Source organism: Nothoprocta perdicaria, unplaced genomic scaffold, assembly GCF_003342845.1.
Source record: "Nothoprocta perdicaria isolate Ctin4 unplaced genomic scaffold, notPer1 scaffold_262, whole genome shotgun sequence".
Lineage (NCBI taxonomy): Eukaryota > Metazoa > Chordata > Aves > Tinamiformes > Tinamidae > Nothoprocta > Nothoprocta perdicaria.
In genome coordinates, this window is record NW_020455491.1 from 800,189 (window position 1) to 821,192 (window position 21,004).

General features: G+C 41.0%; 1 protein-coding gene across 6 annotated transcripts in view; it reads right to left on the reverse strand.

The window, feature by feature from the left end:
- Nucleotides 1-21,004, reverse strand: part of DOCK7 (dedicator of cytokinesis 7) — a 96,571-nt gene that overhangs the window by 13,594 nt on the left and 61,973 nt on the right. For 4 of the 6 annotated variants that reach the window (XM_026040723.1, XM_026040722.1, XM_026040721.1 and 1 more), the window contains 19 exons: nucleotides 19,983-20,072; nucleotides 18,879-18,974; nucleotides 18,614-18,754; nucleotides 18,334-18,447; nucleotides 17,241-17,411; nucleotides 16,453-16,592; nucleotides 12,479-12,648; nucleotides 11,519-11,673; nucleotides 10,683-10,865; nucleotides 10,137-10,272; nucleotides 9,001-9,097; nucleotides 6,542-6,638; nucleotides 5,484-5,618; nucleotides 4,672-4,824; nucleotides 3,833-3,991; nucleotides 3,407-3,507; nucleotides 2,774-2,966; nucleotides 2,037-2,180; nucleotides 919-1,050 (listed from right to left, as the gene is read on the reverse strand). In XM_026040723.1, coding sequence (XP_025896508.1) covers nucleotides 919-1,050; nucleotides 2,037-2,180; nucleotides 2,774-2,966; nucleotides 3,407-3,507; nucleotides 3,833-3,991; nucleotides 4,672-4,824; nucleotides 5,484-5,618; nucleotides 6,542-6,638; nucleotides 9,001-9,097; nucleotides 10,137-10,272; nucleotides 10,683-10,865; nucleotides 11,519-11,673; nucleotides 12,479-12,648; nucleotides 16,453-16,592; nucleotides 17,241-17,411; nucleotides 18,334-18,447; nucleotides 18,614-18,754; nucleotides 18,879-18,974; nucleotides 19,983-20,072 — 2,607 coding nt within the window. Of the gene's footprint in view, nucleotides 1-918; nucleotides 1,051-2,036; nucleotides 2,181-2,773; nucleotides 2,967-3,406; nucleotides 3,508-3,832; nucleotides 3,992-4,671; nucleotides 4,825-5,483; nucleotides 5,619-6,541; nucleotides 6,639-8,578; nucleotides 8,597-9,000; nucleotides 9,098-10,136; nucleotides 10,273-10,682; nucleotides 10,866-11,518; nucleotides 11,674-12,478; nucleotides 12,649-16,452; nucleotides 16,593-17,240; nucleotides 17,412-18,333; nucleotides 18,448-18,613; nucleotides 18,755-18,878; nucleotides 18,975-19,982; nucleotides 20,073-21,004 lie in introns of all 6 variants that reach the window. The other 2 variants (XM_026040719.1, XM_026040724.1) reach the window with 2 other exon arrangements.

A 21,004-nucleotide genomic window follows, 5' to 3' on the forward strand; every position in this document is an offset into this window, starting at 1 on the left:
AGGTATCATTAACCTGAAATACTCTCAATGATTACATGTCATCATGCATCCAGAATGACCTTCTTTGGCCCAGAAAGACATTAAATAATTGTCCTCTATCAGCTCATTTAAGCTCAGGAGTTTGGCAATGCCAGAACACACACAACAACCAGACCCTCAGCTGCTGTAGACCAGCTGGATCCTATGAAATACATGCCCTAACAGACATCTGAGGATGTTAAGAGTACAGGTAACTGCATCTACAGATAATATATGCGTACCCAGCAGTCCATGACCAGAAAGTCGACTGTGCTGTGGGGCTCCAAGCAGCTCTGGCAGGCCCTGCAGGGGAGTCTGCTGAGCACTTGCCTGCCCTTAGAGCCAGCCACGCGCCCAGCAGGCTCCCAGGAGATGAGACACACTGAGAGGTGCCAAGTGTTCTTATTTCCTGCGAGCTGAGGTCTCCCAAGCTTAGCYAAGATTGGTAACTTGGACATCTCACAAAATGCTTTGCATTCCACCAAGCTGGTGGGTTTGGCACCATCCAGATTCAATAATTCATCCACTAAATGCAAAGAAGAACCCCCTAACACTTCTCAATGTTACCTGCAAAGGCCAAAGGTAAAAAACATTTTTCTTTAAGCAGAATTACAGCATGCAAAAAAACATTTTAAAACAGTAGCTAAGCTGACACATAATTGGAATTTAACTCCTGGAAACCTCTGAAGTTATGCTCAAATTTGTCTCTCATGTTTCTAATGATAAGAGTTCTGAGAGAACTAATCTTGTCAGTGATTCTTCATTTACTGTGGATCATCATTTTGACATTTTTATGCAATCTGATTTAAATGATTTTTCCTTGATGGGTAATTTTTAGCAGCACTGAGCATTTGAAATTTCTTCACAATTCTCATTGCAGCTGAAGATTCAAATCATTACCTGGTGAACAATCTTGCTGAATGCTTCTTGGAGTTTACCATGAATAGTAGATAGCTTCTTGGCATCTCTGTTAGCTTCGTGAATAGGAATAAGGACTTTGTAAACCTCATTAACCGCTTCATACATGCCAGCCTACAAAATAATGTCCATTAGATGGCTCCATCAATTCAACAGCAAGTATGATACATGCCCAAAGCATTCAAATAGTAAGACTGRAAAATGAAAACGTGGCATAGAAACTCAAATACATTGTGGTATAATCAGTACCTTTTCTTAAAATACACATGTAAGTGAATGGAATAAAATCTCCTGCTATCAATGGAACCAAGAATTTACTGCATTATATTGCTACTAGTAAATGAGATTATTTTAATAGGGTTAATTCAGGGTGTTTCAATATATGCACAAGAGTGTAACAAAACAGGATCCTAACCAAATCTACAGGAATGAAATATGGAAGTTTAAATACACAATAGAGGCCATTCTGTTYAGTGCAACTTCAACCTGCAGGGACTTCTCTGTCCACTTTTGGCACTCCGGGAGATGTACTTTATGAAGCTGCCCTAGAATGGCTCTTGTGCAGGGGACCCAAGCCACTGCAGGCAGACACTGCTTCGTTCTAAGTCTAAGCGGTTCTAAGTCCCTACTCTGTAGTTACTGTTGCTTGTAGTTAAACCTACCAGCAGAAACTTCAGATCATGTTGCGGGACATAATTCACTTGCTTTCACTGGTTTCTGATGGATACACTGCTACTTCTTAAAGGTAGCATTGCTCCTCTTAAAGTAGATTTTCCATCCTCTATCAAAAAAATCTTTTAGCCTACTCTCTCCCTGATGGAGGTAAATCATARGAGCCTTTCTTCTGTTCTAAAATTCAGAACATACACTGCTCAAGAAAAGATCTAAAACACACAAAGACCTCTTGGTATRCAGCACAGGTTCGCTGCACATTTTACTTGGGAGTACAAACTGACCTGTCTTTAACTGCTAACACTCCCAACGCTCCACTCAAATTAAGTGGTTACAACAGAGCCATATAGTCTCAAAGAAATATTTTGCTTTACACTGCCCAGTAGTGTAAGATTGCTGAAGAGATAAAGAAATTAAAAGTCTTCTACCATTGAGAAAGATGCTGCAGCCTGTTCCAGCAATCCCACCAGACCAGCTTCCGTAAAATACTTCCCAGAACAGATACCCTCTTCATCTGGTGATACAACATCATCAGAAACTGCTGACTCTTCCAAAACATTAGAAGATATATTCTGAGGAGACATAATTTAGACAGAATGATTACACTCAATTTAGTTATATTTAACACTTTGAAAGCTAGCTGATTTTCAATCAAATTCTAAAATTTTTAGAGGCAACTTTCACATGCATTTAATCTCATTCTTTCTGATCCAGCAAGGCAATTCAACACATGTTCAGTTTTAAGTTTCCTGGATTGAAGAATCACCATGTTCAAAGCCTGTTTACTCTGCTCAGTGTTTGAGCCTAAATTAGTAATCACAGGAATCATTCTCATCAGTTACTCCAGTATAATGTACTCCCTATAGAATGTCAGGACTTAAAAACTGTATTAGATGAGGCCTTAGCAGACACAACTTAAACGGTAAAATAAAAAGAACTGGGTCCACTTAGTCTACAGATAAAACAATTCTGAAGAACCAGGGCAGTCTTTAAACATAAAGATTTTCTGAAGTTGTTCTAACCAGTTCTTCCGAAACCAAACTGCCTAAATGCAGTATGAATACATAGGCACAGCAGTAGTTGGTGCATGGAAATAATCTGCATCTCAGCAGCAGATGACAAAACCAAAAAAACACTTTGTGGAGGATAAAGGACACACTCCTACCTGAAATGTAACACACCCTACAGGGAGGTATTTCCTGTCTTCAAGCATGCTTAGATATTCAGCTACCAAGGCTGCCGAATGGACCAAGCACTGGGCCGATTCAGCATGATTGCTTCTCTCCGAGTGCTTCCCAGCCATGTTCTGCAACCAGGTCAGGCGCAGGTCAGGGGAATTCTGATAGCCCTTTGCAATCCTAATCAAAAAGAAAAGCTCTGTGATTAGTATTTAGGTACTTCTGCTTAAATATCAACCATCCTCAGATCCAGGCTAKCCAGCAATACAAGAGATAAAAACTATATAGAAGGGAAGTTATTCTGAGTGACTGTATAGATTTGCATATGGTGACCATCATATGTACCAAAACTGAAGGGCTGAAGTGAGCAGCGTTTGAGTCCAAATCCAAAAAAGCGGTAGTCCTTTTGAATTTCAGGCAAAATGTGAATCATGACAAGCAACAGCAGCGAAAAGAGGCTTAAAGTTCAAAGTAAAATAATGGCTAATAAAAAAGGTAATTGAAGTTCATGGCAATACAGTATTTCAGGCTCTAAACACAGCAGGTAGTAAGCTTTGATCAAACAGCATGTGAAGTACTGACATCTACTGTCCCTTCAGTGCAACAGTTATAAACTCTACCTGTACATAAGGTCAATCAGCATTTCTGGATCTTCCTGGTGCTCCTTCATTTTAACTGTGTCCGAGAGGATCATATGGAGGTTGAACACAAGATCCTGGACCTGTAACAAAAATAATGCTTTAAGGAATTGTCAGCAGGGAGCAAACTATACACTGCCATTTCAGGTCCACAGCCACTCTGAATTAGCATCAGCATCAATCAAGGACCTAAATTTTATATATCCTGCTCACAGGGGAAGGAAGGACGGGAAGACGGGAAGACGGGAAGACGGGAAGACGGGAAGACGGGAAGACGGGAAGACGGGAAGAAAAAAAAATATATGCACCTCTCTCAGGGAATGCAGGCAAATCCCAGCTACCAGATGAAGGTTTAAGAAGAGCTTGATAATGAATTACATGTCACCTCCCTTGGGGTATTTTTCCTACCTGATCAGGGAATGTTGTCTCTCTGAGTTCCAGATCTTCTTCAGCATATGTCAGAATAGTCTTTAAGGAACGTCTTAAAAATTCCTCATTGAAATTCTGGGATGTCCCCACCAGGGATGACARAGACATGGTCACCTGCATTTTCACTCTGGCAAAGTTCTAAAACACAGAAATTTGTTATTATATTGCAACGACACAGACATACTGCAGTAGTCTGCTGCAACATCAGAGCTCTGGTCATTGTATCCTCCTCCTGACAGACACCTGGATCCACTTCCCATCCCCATGGTCAGTGAAACTCAGGTTACATTAAATCTCTGGTGCTGTTGGCTGCATAATCTGATGGCAACATTATTAAGTTTCAGGTTAAGGTTCTCCTGCAACAAGTTTTAAATTTCCTTCCTTCCCATTCTCTTTTCAAGCACTGTGAATAGGATGATGTTCAACTCATGAATACAGTCTTCATTCCTAAAGACAGCCGTCTTTATTTAGGTCAAGCCTAAAAGTCACAGTCACTGTTGACTTCTGCTGTCAATCCCTTAATCAGAAAGCCCTGGGCACAGACCAGGTGGGTTCTCTCAGATCTGCTGCAGGGGCCTGGTATGAAATTCTGAGCATACAGCGACGATATTGACATTGGACCTGGACACTCTTGCCATGTCACCAAACAGTGACGTGAAGTAAAGCAAGATCATGAGCAAGGCAAAGTCAGTAACTTGTGCTTCTCTTCCCTGCTTATTTGGATGGTGAGCTCTCCTGCAGGAATACACAGTGCTCCACACAGCAGTCCCCAACAATTTTACACATCATAACCTGGTAAAGTGCATCAAGATACTTACGTTCCCGATCTCAAAGTTTTGCCTCATTAGCAGGTAAAGAGAGGCACTCGCGTGTGACCGTATTGTACTGATACTGCTGCTACAGTGTCTCAGGAGCCTCAGGCACAGATCTGCACATTGCTCGGTCTCTTCTTCAAACAGCAGCTCAGGGAACTGAAAAACAACAGCGCATGAGAAAAGCACTTCTGCCTGGACAGAGAGGAACAAACACYAGGGAAAAAAAAAACTCTGCTGATCCCCTGCAATGAGTGTAGATTAGCACTACAGGAAATACAGTTCCCTCTGTTTCAAGGGGGCTAATTTATATCACTTCATACTCTCACTGAGTCAAAAGCAAACTCACTGGCAGCACTAGAATTTAACTCATTTTACATCACCCCCACAAACCTGCTCCTACGTTCTTAGATTGATTTACCTCAGTTCCATAAAATCAAATTTAAAATTTCAAGTCTATTTCCAGTACAGAAACAGGTAAATRGTAGAAATTACGAGCTCAGTAAAATACATTCATTTTAACTGAGATTCATTCAGTCTAAATTCAAACTGTGCCTTGTGTTCTCTATTGGGTAGGTGCCTTTGTCAGCTTACAGCTGGCCAAGAGGAACTCACACAAGTTTGCAAACAGTCCCCAAACCCAAGCACATAAATACAGACAACGATCATGAAAAACAGTCAGGTTTAAACCATTCTCAGACCACATTTCCTGAAAACTAGTACTGATCAAGTGGTGGTGAAGTGACTTCAATGCAGTGAAAAAAACCCCAACCATCACTGCTGCTCAGTATATCGTATAGCATCTGCAGAGAAATCACCTTTGAAACCAAAGCCCTCTGTGTGGCGAAGCAGTGTTGAAGATAAAGTGCACTTTGGTTACAGGCCATGCTGTGCAGAAGCACTTTCAGCACCCCGCCGAGGATACTCTCTTTGGAYTCCGTCACAGAAACAGTCTGCAGTCAAAGGTAAACCAAGAGTCACAGGAGCACAAACAAATTTCCCAGCTGAGAGAGAGAAGATGACAATAACTGCCTGAATAAAATCCTATGGCACTGGAAAATTACCTGTTTAGTTTGGTTTGTGCAACACTGATGTTCCTGAATGAATAACATGCTCTAAAGCCTGTGGTATGATGGTGCTGTCCACCTGAAGAGGCTCTGGCCTTCTGTGACCTTGTTCTGTTATAGGGAGACTACAGTGGTTTTATTGAGGTGCAAAGTGAAGCCCTTGCGAGTCCTGGAAATGTCATGAAGCTGGAATGAAACCCTGGATGCTCCAAAGCCCTGGAGCGGATCAACCTCTCACTCCAAGGGTAATTAAGCTTCACCTGAGAAGTGCAGCAGTGTCTCTTTGCTAACATTCAAACTTAGGCAAAAAGGGCCTGCACTGCAGAGACGAGGCACCATTTGCTTCAGAAACCCCCTCAGATGTAAAGTGGGTATCTGCCACTATAAGCAGACAGCAACTCTCCTGGGGCCCAGATCTCCCTGTGGCTGGATCTGCCAAGTAGGGACTGCCTTCTTCTAGCCTAGCACAATGTTTCATTTGCACTGAAAGCAGAGGAGAAAAGGGGCACGTGTCCACRCTCACCAGGAGGCAGCGAGGACACAGCTGGGGTGTGCAACCAGGCCAAGAGCCCGGAAACATCAACTGCACATTGCCAGTTAGGCAGAAGGGATTGACCTGGATTGGATGACTTGAGGCAGATCTGGGAAGGAACTAGAGCTGGTCAGACTAGGGCAGCTTTCTAGAATTTAAGATAAGTTAAGGCAGGAAGATATATATATATATTTTTTTAAAGAACAAACTGTTCATTGCCAGGTGATCCAAATGCTCTTACAATGTATCTGCTATTTTTTTTTTTTATCACCCTTACCTGGACAACTATCTCTAATGTATCCAAAATAATCAGATTTGCTTCCGTTGCAAGATTTCCATCAATAAGTGCCTCATGTTCTATCTCTGCCCTTGATCTAATTAGAGAAAAGAAAGCAATAAAATTACATTCTGTTTAAGAAGCTGAACTCCATATTCTCCAGTCAAAAACATTTTCTCATTAGCAGGAAACTCCCAGTTACAGCACACACATTTAGTACTGGACAACATTACAAGGGTATTTCAATGCATCCATTACGAGGACAAGAAGAAATAACTTTTTCACGTATACCAGCTTGCACACAATTTATGTTTATCATGCTCAGGAGGGACTACACTACTTTTTGACACACTTCATTATCCTCCTAGGAACATAACAATAATTTAGCTTCAAAATCCAGCTCAAAACTGGTTTAGTAGCATAGTAAGGCATGCAGCAACACAACCAGGAACAGAACATACAGCTTTATGTTATAGGCTACGGACACAAGGTGGTGCTATGTGAGCTAGTAATTTTGCACTGTGTGGTAGAGACCGCATCATCTGTGGATGTGATCTTTGTCCTTTTACACTACATTATATTGCAGTTTTTGTAGAATATCTTCCTCTCTGAGGAAACTATTTGCACTTAAATGCCAGCCACTCATTTTCCTGGAAAGGCTGATTAAGTTCCTACATCCTGTTCCCAGGAATTCAGTGGTAACCACTTTAGTGAAACGAGCACATTGGGCAAAGACCCAACAGGACCTTTGAAGCAGTACCTCTGAAGCATCCARCAACAGCTTGCCATGCTCAGGTGCTGTCTCTGGCATACTTACACCAGGCCAAGTCACACTCAGTGTGACACATGAGAACGGGCTGAATCCAAGCAAAAAAATGCAGCACATGGGATGGTGACTGACATGTCTGAGAGTGTTCCTGGAACCCCTGCTGCAACGACCTCTTCCCCATGCCTGCTGCTTGCTGTGCCTGCTGGGTCACGCTCTCATTACCTACTGTGACATTTCCAGAACATACATAGAGCCCTGGCCCTGCATACAATAATGCCACCTGCGTTTAGCTGTGCAGAGTTCTCAGTGTGTAACAACAGTCTTGCTGCATTTGTCATAAAACAGTTCTCCTAGCATTAGATTTCAAAGTGTTGGACTCTACCTATGGATGAAGAGCACATTTGCAGTAYCATGGCTACCGGCAGGAGTTGCACGTGACACACCAAGGCTCAGAATGAGCAAATACAGGTTAAGGAGCAGGTCAGTGCAGTTATCTGAGCACAGTAYTTTGTGGGGAGAGAGACCGTCCTTTGATTGTCACTCTAATCCACAGTGAATTAACATGTGTGTTAGATCCTTCCAGGGGGAAGGGACACCCTGGACCAAGTCCCAACAGTGAAATGATGGGTCCTGCAGACCAGATGTTAAGCTGGTGTAACTCTGTCCACAGAGGTCTGGAGTTGTATCAYGGAGAAATTTGTACCAATGTCACTTTATCAGTACATCACCGGTTATTTGGCCTTCCCGGGGCCTGAACAGGATGAAAGTCCTGGACAAAACATTACTACCTAACACAGCAAGAAACTACATGGTTGAGTTGCACAAAGCAAWTAGAAGCTGTGAAGATATATTTTCAACTTAAGGAGGCAGCAGTCTGTCTTCATGGCTGAAATCTGACCTGCCCTCTGTGCAGTCTCTGAGGACCCCCTTTCCCAGTGTTTTCAGAAGTTCACTTGGGCTGAGCTGGCTTCCCTGGGATTAGGAATAATTCTTTTGCTGGGAGGACGGAGGCTGCAGGTTGCAATTTGAGAAAACAGAAAACGTGCAGAGCAAAGCCTGAACATAACTCCCGAGCCTTCCAGACTAAACCACAACAAGAGAGGGAATCCTAAAGGGAAGGGGCATAATAAGCAAAAAGAGCTCATTCCAACCAATTGCACACACACACTGAAAATTTCTGCCAAGCATCACAAATAGTGCTGTGATGATTGAGTCTACGTATGTACAAAACGGCAATTTATAAGAGCTGCACACCAGTGCTACAGTACCTGGCTGGTTTGTGGCTTCTAAAAGCACAGCACATGTGGAAAAACAATCAAAGTGATGGATTAGGACAGGAAAGGAAAGCAAGCTTTGACAACTCCAGAATGCTCTTATGGAATAAAGGAAATATGACATGAGATATATATACTACCTGTAATACTAATAATGGATCTTCTCCCTGAATTACAGTTTACTACAGGGATTTAAGAAGGCAATGGATTGTGTTAGTCTCAAACTCATTTCAAAATACTAAATAAAGAAAAGCAAGTAGAAAAGCAGAGACACAACCAGCTCTGTTCCAGCTGAGGGCCTAAATCTGCTCACACGAGGTACAAGTGGACCACTGCCACTGCCCTATGGGGAGAGATACCCTGAGTTCTTAGGGGAATGGTGACATTGTTAATGTATAAGGATAAGGCAGAGTTACTTGTCAAGCTTTTCTGTGTTTTGACGCCAGTGAGTCATATCCTTTCTCCATCTCAAATTTTCTTGACTTCCAAATGCGCTCCCGGAAGGACTTCTCTCTGCAGAATAACATCAAAACAACAGCAATCATCTACTGTTAGTTTTTTGCATGGGTGGCTATTCTAGATATGTTCACAAGTGAGAAGTGACAGCAAACCATAACTCCTCAGAGCTCAAGGGCTGTGGCAGTCACCCCAAATCTTTATATGGTCCCTAATTCTATCATTGCTCAGAGTGACATGAGAGGTGCCTTTCCCTATAGAGGTTTTCATCTGAATGAGCCATGAGAAACATAGACCATTTCCATGTCAGTTCACTACCCAGCTAATAGTGACAGGCAGCTGAGATACTCAAATCAGGGAGGTTGTTCAGCTTTCCTTGGACTAGATAAAGAGGCTGAGTCTGGCAACCCTTGTCAGTCTGTTATTTCTGTCTTCAACTGAGACACAGTTCAGTAATTGAAGCATTGAGGCCAGATAAAAAAATATAAAAGGGTGCCATTTCTCTCTCAAATAAGTCATTAGAGACCTACTGTTAAAAACTTATTCAACTTAGCTCACAATTACTGGTTTACATGTATGAAGAAACCTGTGGCAGAACAGGGGACCAAACCCAATTTTCCTCAATCACTTCCAATCTTACCCTCAAGAGAAAAAAACAGAAGTCATCACAAGGGGGCATGTGTTCCCTAAACTGTTGGCTATTTCAAGCATTATTTTAGCAGAAGCACTCGGGCATTTTCAGTGATGAAAAGCAAGACCAGACAGATTTTTTTTTCCACATTGACCATTGCCCTGAACATGCTAGACAGTGGCCCTGAAAGATGTTACACTAGAAGAAGTTCAGGCAGGAAGGTCCCATAAATAAGACATGACCACTTATACAGTAAAGCAGTCAAGTAACAAATAAATAGCCAGTTGATGGAACTTAGGAAAGGTGTGGAGATTTTACAGAACCAGTGAAGCATGCTGCAAACTGCAAATGGCTTTTTCCCTGGGGGCTGTTTGTCTGGAGCACTTGATGTGTAGTATCCCACACCACCGAAGAGTGCAAGGACTTTTCGAGAAAGGGGCCTGCACAAAATACATCTTTACTTACCTAGCTGTCCTCTGCTTCTTCGGACCATTTCCTGCCTTGCTCCTATGCTTCCCAGAATAGCTTCTTCAAGTTTGGCTCTCATGTCCTTTGACTTCTTGAATGTCAGACTGTTCATTCTTTCAAATACTTTCTTGCCCTGCAAGTTTCAAAAGCGACAATGATGGAAGATTCTTTCAAACTGAGATATATTCAGAGGATTAATAACTGCAGAKACATTATCTGACAAAGACATATGTCAGGAAAAGAATATAGGTTTAGCTGCTATCTAGTCTCTCCATACTCCATTACCATTCTGTTGAGAGTAAACAAAAAATTCCCAGACCTGTCCCCACTTTCTTCAACAGTTCTCAAGTGAGTGACAAGTGGCAAGTACTGAACAAATRAAAGGAGGAGAGTCATTTGCATTGCTAAATAAATGTGCAAGAAGGCTAGAGATCTCACAGAGAACTGTATAGCTGCAGGATTATGAATACAAGAAATACTTAGGAGAGAGCAGGAAATACCCTTGCATGCTCTAGAAGGAGTTTCTGGACAATATAGCAGTACCTTGTACTCAAAGCAGGATACACAGAGATAAAGCAAATCCAGCAGGCGATTCAGCTGCAGCACTGACAGGTCTGTGAACCATTTCTGCAGGACACTTTCATCCGCATTTTTGAGCACCCACAGGAGACAGATCAAGAGGCTACGGCTGGACTCTGTTGAGAAGGTGGAGTGCTGCCTTCCACTCTGAACAGACAGGTCAAGACAGTTAGTTACATGGGGTTTCATGCCCAGACACTTCAATCATCATAAAAAGATTTGTATCAGCTACCACTCTGGGCTAAGTAATTACCAGATAGACATAGAGGAATTTTTACCAACAACCAGGAGACACACATTGCTCTTTACCAACTCAATAGCTCAGAGGGGTCTGCCTGCTACTAGAATCAGAGGGACCCGCTCCCTGGCAGAGAGGGCAAGGAAAATGGCACATTTATGTTCTCAACATTTAGATGTTATAGGAATGTGGCAGGGCCTAGAATCTATAATGACTACGGCAATTCACATAAAATGACTATTGCACTTTACAGAACTTTTATCAGACTTGTTTCAGAAAAGGTTAAAATCTTTATCAGSAAAGGGAATTCTTCCATTTTCTGAGCTTTGTTGATTTTTCTTTTTTAGCATTTTACTGTACTCCCTCCAAATCAGCCACAACCCCATACAAGGGTGATCTGTTCCACTTTGTTTTTCACCCTCTGCCTTCCTGTGTAAAACGCAGCTGCAAGCTGGTATCAGGCCCTACTGCTCGGTGATCACTCCTACAGGGCGTGCATGTGTAAATATTTGCTTATTGACACAGGCTGAGGGTCAAGGAATAGGGAGGGATGGTTTTGTACCGATGAGGTGAGTAGAAAACTGCTGGGTCGGGTGAGCTGAGGGACGGATGTTCCTGCAATGGCCATGGCAACTGTCTGGCTTATCATACTTCCACCCTCGCTTTCATAATCCTCTGCAGCGACACAGCTCGGCCTCSCTCGCTGATTGTGACTCTCTGCCAAGAAACACAATCACACACAACCTAGTCAATCCTCAAATTCAAAGCTCCTCACCACAGTCTCCTTCCACAGTGCTAATTTCACCGAACTGTCTGGAAATGCAAACTAAACAACATCACGCTCATTTGGTCCTGCGAGTAAACAGAGCTATTATTTGAAGTTATGAAGAATAACAATTTRCAAAAGTGACCTAAAAACCTCAGTRTCYAGAATTCTTCTAACCTTAGCCCGCTTTGAAGAGTTCACCCCAAAGCTTTCCTTGGAGCTTCCTCATGTCATTGAACTCAAAAGACTTAGCAGACAACTCCACATTCCAAGCTTTTCCAGGTGATTCCCTTGCCCTGCTATAAATAATGACCATTGCTCTTCAGGACACTCCGTTGGGCAGACCTGAAAAGCACTGCTGATAAAGAACATACTAGAAGGAAAAGGAGGAACTTTGCTTATCCTTTGGAATGGTTATGGCTATTGTACAGTATATGGGTCAATTTTTAAACAGGCTAGAGGGAGCTGACCAGGCATTTTCATTCATCATCAAAAAGTAAACTTAAATGCAATATTTGTTTTTCACTTCATGTTACAAGGTAGGTAAATGCAGCTTTTGACTCTTGGAGTTACTGTGGATATATTTTGCACATGCAGTTTAGGAAATTGATGTGAAAACATGTTAAAGTTATCACACTTCAGAAACAGTAACAATCCCATTCAGCAGTAAAGGGTTTGTTTGTTCAATTTTAGAAAAAAAGTAACCAAATCTTACAAGCAACTGAAAATGCACTCAAAGCATAGAACACAAAATACCTGTAAAATCGTAGAGCTGAGGCACGGTTTCCATGATCACGCCAATCAGAGGTAGATACAGCATAGCCACCCGGGCCTTTACCTGCGGGTCAGAGTACCGAGGATCCGAGTCGTGACTGGACAGTAAGTTGTGTACCATATTGATGACCTTCTTATGCAATCCAAATAAACTGTTAAAAGAGAGTTGGGTCACACAGATTAGTTAATACCTTCAAAGCAAACGATACTTTGTAACTAAGTGGCTTCCAAAAAAAAAAAAAAAAAAAATCCTGGCTTTTATTTTTAACTTAACATAAACTGTAATTACACAGTACTCCTTGCTCTCCCACAGGTTTTCCAAATGGCTGGCTTTCACAAATTGGCCTGCAGTCCAGGAGTAATTTTGATTATATCCTATAAAATGTRTAAAAACCTTCTGCTGATGTGCACAATCAGACCCAATCTAATGTGCAGGTTCTCACATTTTCCATTCAAGAACAAAACCCCAAACTCCCACTGTGCTGAAGAATCAAGTCTACTGAAGAACATTTAGGAGAACATGGGGAAGATGGAAGACAGGAGGAGAAACTCAAGAGGACAGTGGGTTTAGTGAAACCAGCAATATTTACAGAGAGCAACTGTGTCTTAAGACAGAACTCCCCTTTTTCAAATCACCATGAAGTTTCCACTTCAGTTCTGTGAACCCCCATGCAGTTATTCAACCACAACAGCAGCCTACAGATCAATATTTGCCATTATATAATTTMAAAAAAAAAAAAAAAAAWWATTAATGAGTAGAAGGAAAAAAAGCCCTCCCAAAACACCTCCTCCATTATTAAGATTCAGGAGAGCCCAAACATGACTCTCTCTCACACAGCACCTTGCTTGAGCCTATTCCGTGCTCATGCCTTAAAATCACAAACTCTGAGTCTCCCAAGAACTCGCTCAGCCCCTTTCCGATTCCCTCAGCCACCACACAGAGGCAAAACTCTCACAGAGCAAATAGCATGTATGTCTCTCACTATTTGCTTCTGTAGGCAAACSAGTCCAGTAAGACAACTTTACCCCATGCACGAAGCAGCCAAGGAAGCTCATACATTATGCATTAGCAAAACATAAGCTTCGGTGTTCAGACCTGAGGTATTAAAACAAGTGCTGAATTTCAGGCAGTATCCACTTTACCTGAAAAGTAGAGTTAAGTTCCAGTTAAAAAAAAAGGTGCGAGGTTTTGACTGGATTGTCAAGGGGTYTAAAATGATTACAAGGAGACCAGCAGAGGTTAGAAGGACATGAGCTAGTTGCAGCTACACTTCTTTTCTGTATTTTTAATGAGGCTGTAATGAGATCCCACATTTGCTTGTTTATATTATCAATGAGACCCTAAGCAACTAGGAAGGAAATGCTTAACTACATGACTGGGTCATTCAAATCAAGGTTAAAGGGAAGTCTTCGTATTGTTCTGAGGGAGAGGCATTTAAGCCAGGTTTGTAATAGTTTAAAAGGAACCTCCCTACAGGGGAAACGCACTCAAAAAAGCAGTGTAGTTAAAATCTAGAAGCTACATGAGCTTCTTTCCACATCTTCCAAAATACAGCAGGTATGGAGCTGGTGACAGATGGATCCATATCAGAGAGGAGAAAATATGCCTTTTTGGCTGATTATACAATGAACTGAGCTTGATGCTCTCCAAACAGTCTCATTTTTACCTCAGCCCTGGCATGACTTTGTGTCAACACGGCTCACTTCTAGAATACTGACTTTTGACACCAAATATGAAGGCCAAACTCTGCTTTTTCTCACTTGTGTTCCGTAACATCAGACAATAGGGGCACCAGAGAAATTATGTAACGAGCAATAAAATTATTACTGGTTAACAATCAAAGCATGGCAGCACTGTTTGCTAAGACAATCTGTTAAGGATATAGCTGCTTGGACTCATTCTTTCTTCCTCGTTCTCCAACTGCCAAATTCAACTTGCTTGCTTAATCCACGTGTTGACTCATCTTTCAGACATCAAGTGCTTTGAACTGTCATGTGCTGTGTGCAGCACGCAGCGTGGAGGAATCTAATTGAAGTACTACCTTTAGACACTAGGACACTGGAAAGTCTTTTCTTCGTTAAGAACTTCACAAGAACAAAATTCCCAAAGGAATCCGAATAGCACTCGTAAAATGTATAAGCTAAATTTCAAGATATTTTGCTAATGGGACAAAGAAGACGAGAGAAAAAAAAGTCTCAAAGTTCTGTATCACTATCAAGAGGCCAGGTAAGCCTGACACAATAAAAAATAAACAGATATTATTCCTCATTCCTGCTGCAGGACTATGCAACTAGAAAGAAGTTCAAGGTTTTTTCAAAGGGAAATAGGAAATAGGTGAAAACATTTTCCTAACAGGCATGTCTGAGTTCTATACTAACGATCAGCTAATGACCCTGTCTGACCTTTAAAACTCCTCACAGGCAGGAAAAGGCAAATCTGAACTGAGTGGTTTATTTTACCTGGTGGATCTACTAGACCCAAGTAGATTTGCAGTCCGAGGCTCCAACACTTAGATGTATTAATTCCTACTCTACTTGCTATTTTTATTGCAATTCTTCTGATCAATCCCAAAGGTACATCCCTGGCTGAGATTATTTTATGTAGCTGACAAGAACAGAGTCACATATACATAGCACAAGGTACCAATTCCAAATAATCTTTGAATTCTGCTGCTGTCCTCCAAAAACTCTCTACATTGGCAAAGCTAGAAGGTTGAGGACAGAGAACAGTTAATGAGCTACAACTGAGGGATTATTCTGCAAAATTGTAACAATTAAATGCATAACATGTACAAGGCTAAAAATCTCCACTTTTGATTAAAGKCAATCTCCAGAGCTGAACTGGGATCAAAGAATTCAGTGGGTTTCCTTTGTTAAGTTTGGGTTTGAGAGAACAGTGTCTCCAAGGGACAGCAGTAAGATCACAGTGACAGTTCCTCTGTGTAGCTGGGCTCAGACCCAGACCCAAGGGAGAGCTCAGGAAGTAAGTTAGGCGAGAACAATAAAGTGTGTGAAGACCAGGAGCAAATACAATGAGAGAGGATCAGATTTCTAACTAATGAACAGGATGTGGCTACGGTACAGAAGAACTTCTGCTGACAGTGTAAATGGGCAAAGATTTGCTGCTTTTTCTGTTTCTGGCCAAAGGAATGATACTGTAGTGTACGTACATATAAAAGAAAATATTTCAATTTAAGGCATGACTTTCTTTTCCAGCAGGAAAGAATTAATGCAAATCCACACTCCTGGGATCTCTAAGACGACAGAATTAACTATAAATTATCAGCATTTGTTAGCTCTGCTGATATTTCTGGATCCATTCTAGAAAAACGCCTCTGAGAATTTAGGAACATACAAGAAATCATTAATTTCCATTGAAATGCATTTGCAATGGGAAAAACTGAATACAGACCTAAATAACACAAATAACAGACTGGATGTCAGAACTCCAGACCAGGCTGGACAGATCATCCGCAAACTCTGCATGCTGGACTCAATTCATGTTATCCATAGAGCCCTCATCAACACATAATTTGTTCCTAAAAAGCTGGAAGGAGCCCAGAAGGAATGCATTATAACACTAAAAACCCCATTAGAAACAAAGAATTCTTTCATGTTGAATATTTTTTTCTTGTTACAACTGATAAAAGCTATTTTCCTCTTAGAGCTCCAAAGGTGGCCCTGTAGCCAGCTGGAGAGCCCAATAGGAGTCTCTTCCTTTCCTTCTCAGTTGGAAAAATGTGCCTAGAATCACATTTATACAGTCAGAGCTAAGGAAGTAGGAAATACAAGGGGCAGGGAGCAAAGAGGATTCTTAAGAGTTGTGGAATGGATTTCTTAACTTCTCAGCTTTTAAGCTTAAATCAGCTCTGGCCACAGTGTAGAACTTGCTTGGCATCCACCATATACTTGGAATTACAGAAAAAGATTGGGAAAAAAATAACGTAAAGATTTACCCTTCTGCATCAGGATCTAAAATGACAGCCAATTCCGTTAACACAAGCCCAGCCAAGTAATGCTGCTGGCGGAAAGGCACAGACAATTCAAACATATTTGCAATCTTCTGGTCTTGGACATTGGTGGAGAACCCAGAGCTCTGTGAAAAAAATCAAGTTTCAGAAATTGCATAATGAGACCCCCGAGAACACAGAGAATTAAAGCTTATAAAATATTGTAGCAGCAGTATCCAGAATTAAAGACACTTTAATGTAAATTACCTCCTCCCCTTTTTCTTTGAATTTAAGCACCTCTGCTTATATTGCAGACAAGCTGACTAACTCTTCCATCAACTGTTTATCATTATTACCTTCTCACCTACAGCAGAGTACTTAGGCAAGTTAAGCCAAATAACCTTTAAAAGTGTTAGTCAAACTTTCAACAGAGGCATGGATGTCATCATTCAGGCTTAAGAAGGCTTTAATTTGATTTAGTTTATTTAATTTTGGAACTAATTAATCCACTTGAATGACATACTAGTTAATTCAATCTATCTTTCCTGGGCATGGGAGACACAACTTCATTTTGCGAGAAAAGGCTAAAACTAGTCAAAGTCTTCTCTATAATGCCTCATTTAGGTTCATGCATTTGTCAGTACGGGAAGGGACTAGGTCTAAAGGACAAAACCATGCATAGACACTACAAAGAATATTGGCCTCCTTTTTATTCAATGGGAGAGGCCTCAAGACTTAAGCCTCAGAACAAAGCTCAGCCTGCAATTCCATACAAAATCCTTGTCACAGCACACCTGAGAAGTTGCTGAGGACACAGACGGCGACGGAGATGCAGGTGGTGTGAGCAAGCTGCAGGGCAAATTCAGGGTGACGTAGTGCTCATGGCTGCAGATGATGCGAAGGAAGTCCAGTCTCAAAGACGCCAGGTTACTTGGGTTTGTTAAGGAATACAGCTTTGAAGAYACCTGGCAAATTGAATCCGTTACACTCCAGTTAGGATCCAAACAYATTATAAATGCAGCTCCAGCCCCATTTTGCCCATCACTGCTCTCAGAAATCTCTTCTGCAGCCACAACACCCAAACTAAAGAGTTTGACGTAATTAAATAGTAATATTTGTATTACTTCTTTGTGTCACAGATTCTATTTTTGAAGAGCAGGAACCCATACACATCCCAATCACTAGCACATACACCTACATAAGTAATATTTAACAGACATATTTACATAAGCAAATTAAGAATCATATACTTGACACATGATATCTATGTCATACTGACTTCAGCAGGAGCTTATGAGAATCAGGACTGTTCACTTTGTGATGAATTTACAGGCCAAGGATGCAGCATAGTAGGCAACAAGTTGAAAGGTTATTGCTGTCCTTGCCCCTTACAATAAACAGCCTCACACTCTGTTATCAGTGTCAAAACAAAACTTTGTGGTTCCCCTGCTACACTGCTTCAGAGAAGCTTCCAAGGCATAAGGTAGAAACCCTTCTTATGGGAAAGGAGATCTTGYTGTTGGATGCTCAGGACAGAGGAGACTTGGTGATCAACACGATCATACCAGAAGAAATCYGCTGACAAACTGTGACAGTGTGAGCTCCCACACACAACTTCCTTCTAATTTTTGGTTCAATTACTYGTCTAATTATGATGAGGAGAGGGGAAAAAATTGTTCCTTCTCATGGCATGTCCATTCACTACAAATTAATTACTCCTAATTCACATATAAGAGTGTAATCAGAAGGGYATAAATACTAACCACCATTAAGAACACTACATTCTCTATAAAAAGACCTGGATAACACAATTRTTGTTTCCTTTCTGTTACAGAAATAAGCTATGCTATAGCTCACAGCTAATTAATGATAATTATCTGCATTTACCTGTTTGTAGCAGGTCTTAATAAGGAGAAAGACAAACCCTCTGTCCATTATGGACAACAGATCATTGAGGAAAAATGCAAGACTGGTGTTGAGCCTTTCAACCATTTCTGTATCCTAGAGAGAAGGAAGAAAAAAAAGGGGTATTAAAGTAACACTGCATGATAATATGGCAATACTATCAGTTCAAATGACAAATCCTGGCCTAGGCATCAACACACAACATACTGAAGCTCTGATGCCTGAGCAGTGGCCTGGGYTAAGTTTAATTATTGGTTATTACCTTCTGAAACCGAGAGACTATATCACCAGCAATTGTGCTGACCAAAGCAGTTACATCATCCATGAAACGCTCAGGAAAACGATTCTTTCTTGGTGCATCCAGTTTGTCAGCAAAATATAAATGATGCACCATGCTCTTCACCTATAGGAATATAAATTACAGTAGTGTCACTTGCAGAAATGTAAGGGAAGGGAAGCACAGTTGTTGCCACTGTGCTTTAAACTGAATTTTAAGACCATAAGCAAGGTATTTTCAGTTTGCTCACCATCAGTTCAAAGAAGAACCAGGCCTGCTGTAGGGCTGCCTCCCGCACGCTCCCACTGCACACGACCCACTGTAAGGCCAGCTCTTCGTGGAAAAGCTACATGGATTCAAATTCAGAGTTAACCTCAGTCTCAAAACAGCTCACAAAAGCAGTCTGCATGAGAAATGGTAGTTCAGTCCATGGAAAGTGTGGCAAACAATGAGGTTAAGCGAAATCATAAGTGGGAACATGACAGCTGTGGTGACAATCCTTAAAGAAACCCCCAACTAACAATGAAGGACAATGTTATGATATGTGATGTGAGAAATGTTTCACAGAATCTTGCTCCAAAACTGAATTTCAAGTGTTAAAAGAATTTTCCTCCCCCCTCAAAAAGAAAAAAAAAGTTTTGTGCTCAAATGAGTTTATTTTAAAAGTCTACCTTTCTGCCTGGTCTGATTTTTGCAGGAAAAAGGAGTAAAAAAGTGGACATATAAAGCAATTTGTACAAAGATATATTTACTGTCAAAAAGGACTTAAAACAGTAAGAAAGAAATGTAGGGATAAGAACCAGCTTCTTGATTTCTTTTCCCAGGAAAACCAAACCACAGACTTAAGTTGTCAGTAGTGACTACAATTTTGTTATTTGGAGTCAATTGTCTGTCTGATTTTCAGTTGAATCTCATCTTGTTTAAGAGGGTACTTCCAAAGTAACTYCCGGTCACTGCCTGGATTTACTCTGGATTAACACCTATATAACTGAGGTCAGAACATGTCTGTACTGCCAACCGTCTAACGCATTATAATTTTGCACACAAGAATGTATCACTTGCATGTCTAGACAGTGCTATTCATATTTTTTGAAAGCCAGCAATAAATTGGATCCAAATAGTACAGGCATTAAACCAGACATGCTACCCCTGATCATTTTATTCTTCCCAATTCAACTTTGTCAGAATATTTCATATTCACTACAGCTTGGATATTCAGAGGTGCTCAGCAGCAGCAGTTCCTAATGACCTCGGTAAAAAATCAGGCTATAAATAAAGGAATAGTTTGCATCATGGTTTTAGAATGATTTGACCTCCCTGCCCCACAATATCAATTGTCTTCACTGAAATCTACCTTTTTAGTTGGTAATCGTCCTGTTAATGTTTGTAAGAAACTTGACGTCTCAGTGTGCGAAGACATACGATTACAACTTCGATCCGTAGCCTACGGAGTGGAGATGAATGAATGATGACAGGACATTAAAGTTTGCTGTGGATGGGTTTTGCAGCTCAAGGACAATGTACGTTTACAAAAACACTGTTCCAGCTGTAGACTTTTACTGTTTTTACACCTTTTAAYGCATTCTCAAATTCTTATTCACAGATCTGGTTCAAACAAAATGACAACACCTTTTACTGTTTTAAGACATATAAGCTCTTTAAATRGCTGCATTTTCTTATGCACAAAAACACTCCTATGCTGCAAAGCATGAAACTTTTCCATACTTATATTTTATCAGCATGCATATATCAGGAAAGTAATAATACTTCTAACTTTCAGTGCCATACCTCTCAATCTACCTGAGACAAAAAGAGTGCGCACGTACCACAGAGTGACACCGCTATTAGTGCAGGAAATTAGAAAATTACTGGAGTTATTATTATTTCTAATGAAAATAATTTGCCATGAGTGAGAGTGAATTCAGCCCAAATATTTCTGGAAGATTAGTTAATTTAAAAGGAAGTACAGCTGAGAGGTACGTTCAGGTGACCATGCAGTGAAAAGCAGCAGGCAGAATGAGCTAAGTCTTTCTCACTGAAGCTGCTTCAAGTTTTCATACTTTGCAACACAGAACAGATACAATTGGACCTAGCAAGTCAGTGGTTCCAGCATTTAAATTTACATGTTTTAAGAGAGAATATTATAGGTGTAACAATTTTGGTTTAATGATATTCCTCTCAAACAGTCATGAAGGATTGCTTGACGATGAATACTAAATGGCTGATGAAAATGGCAAAATGGTTCACAACATTAAAAGAAAAAGGAAACATGGACAAACTATGAAGCTGTGATTAACGTTCCCATTAGAAAAGTGTTCCACCTGAACGGAGGAGAGGAGGAGAGGAGGAGAGGAGGAGAGGAGGAGAGGAGGAGAG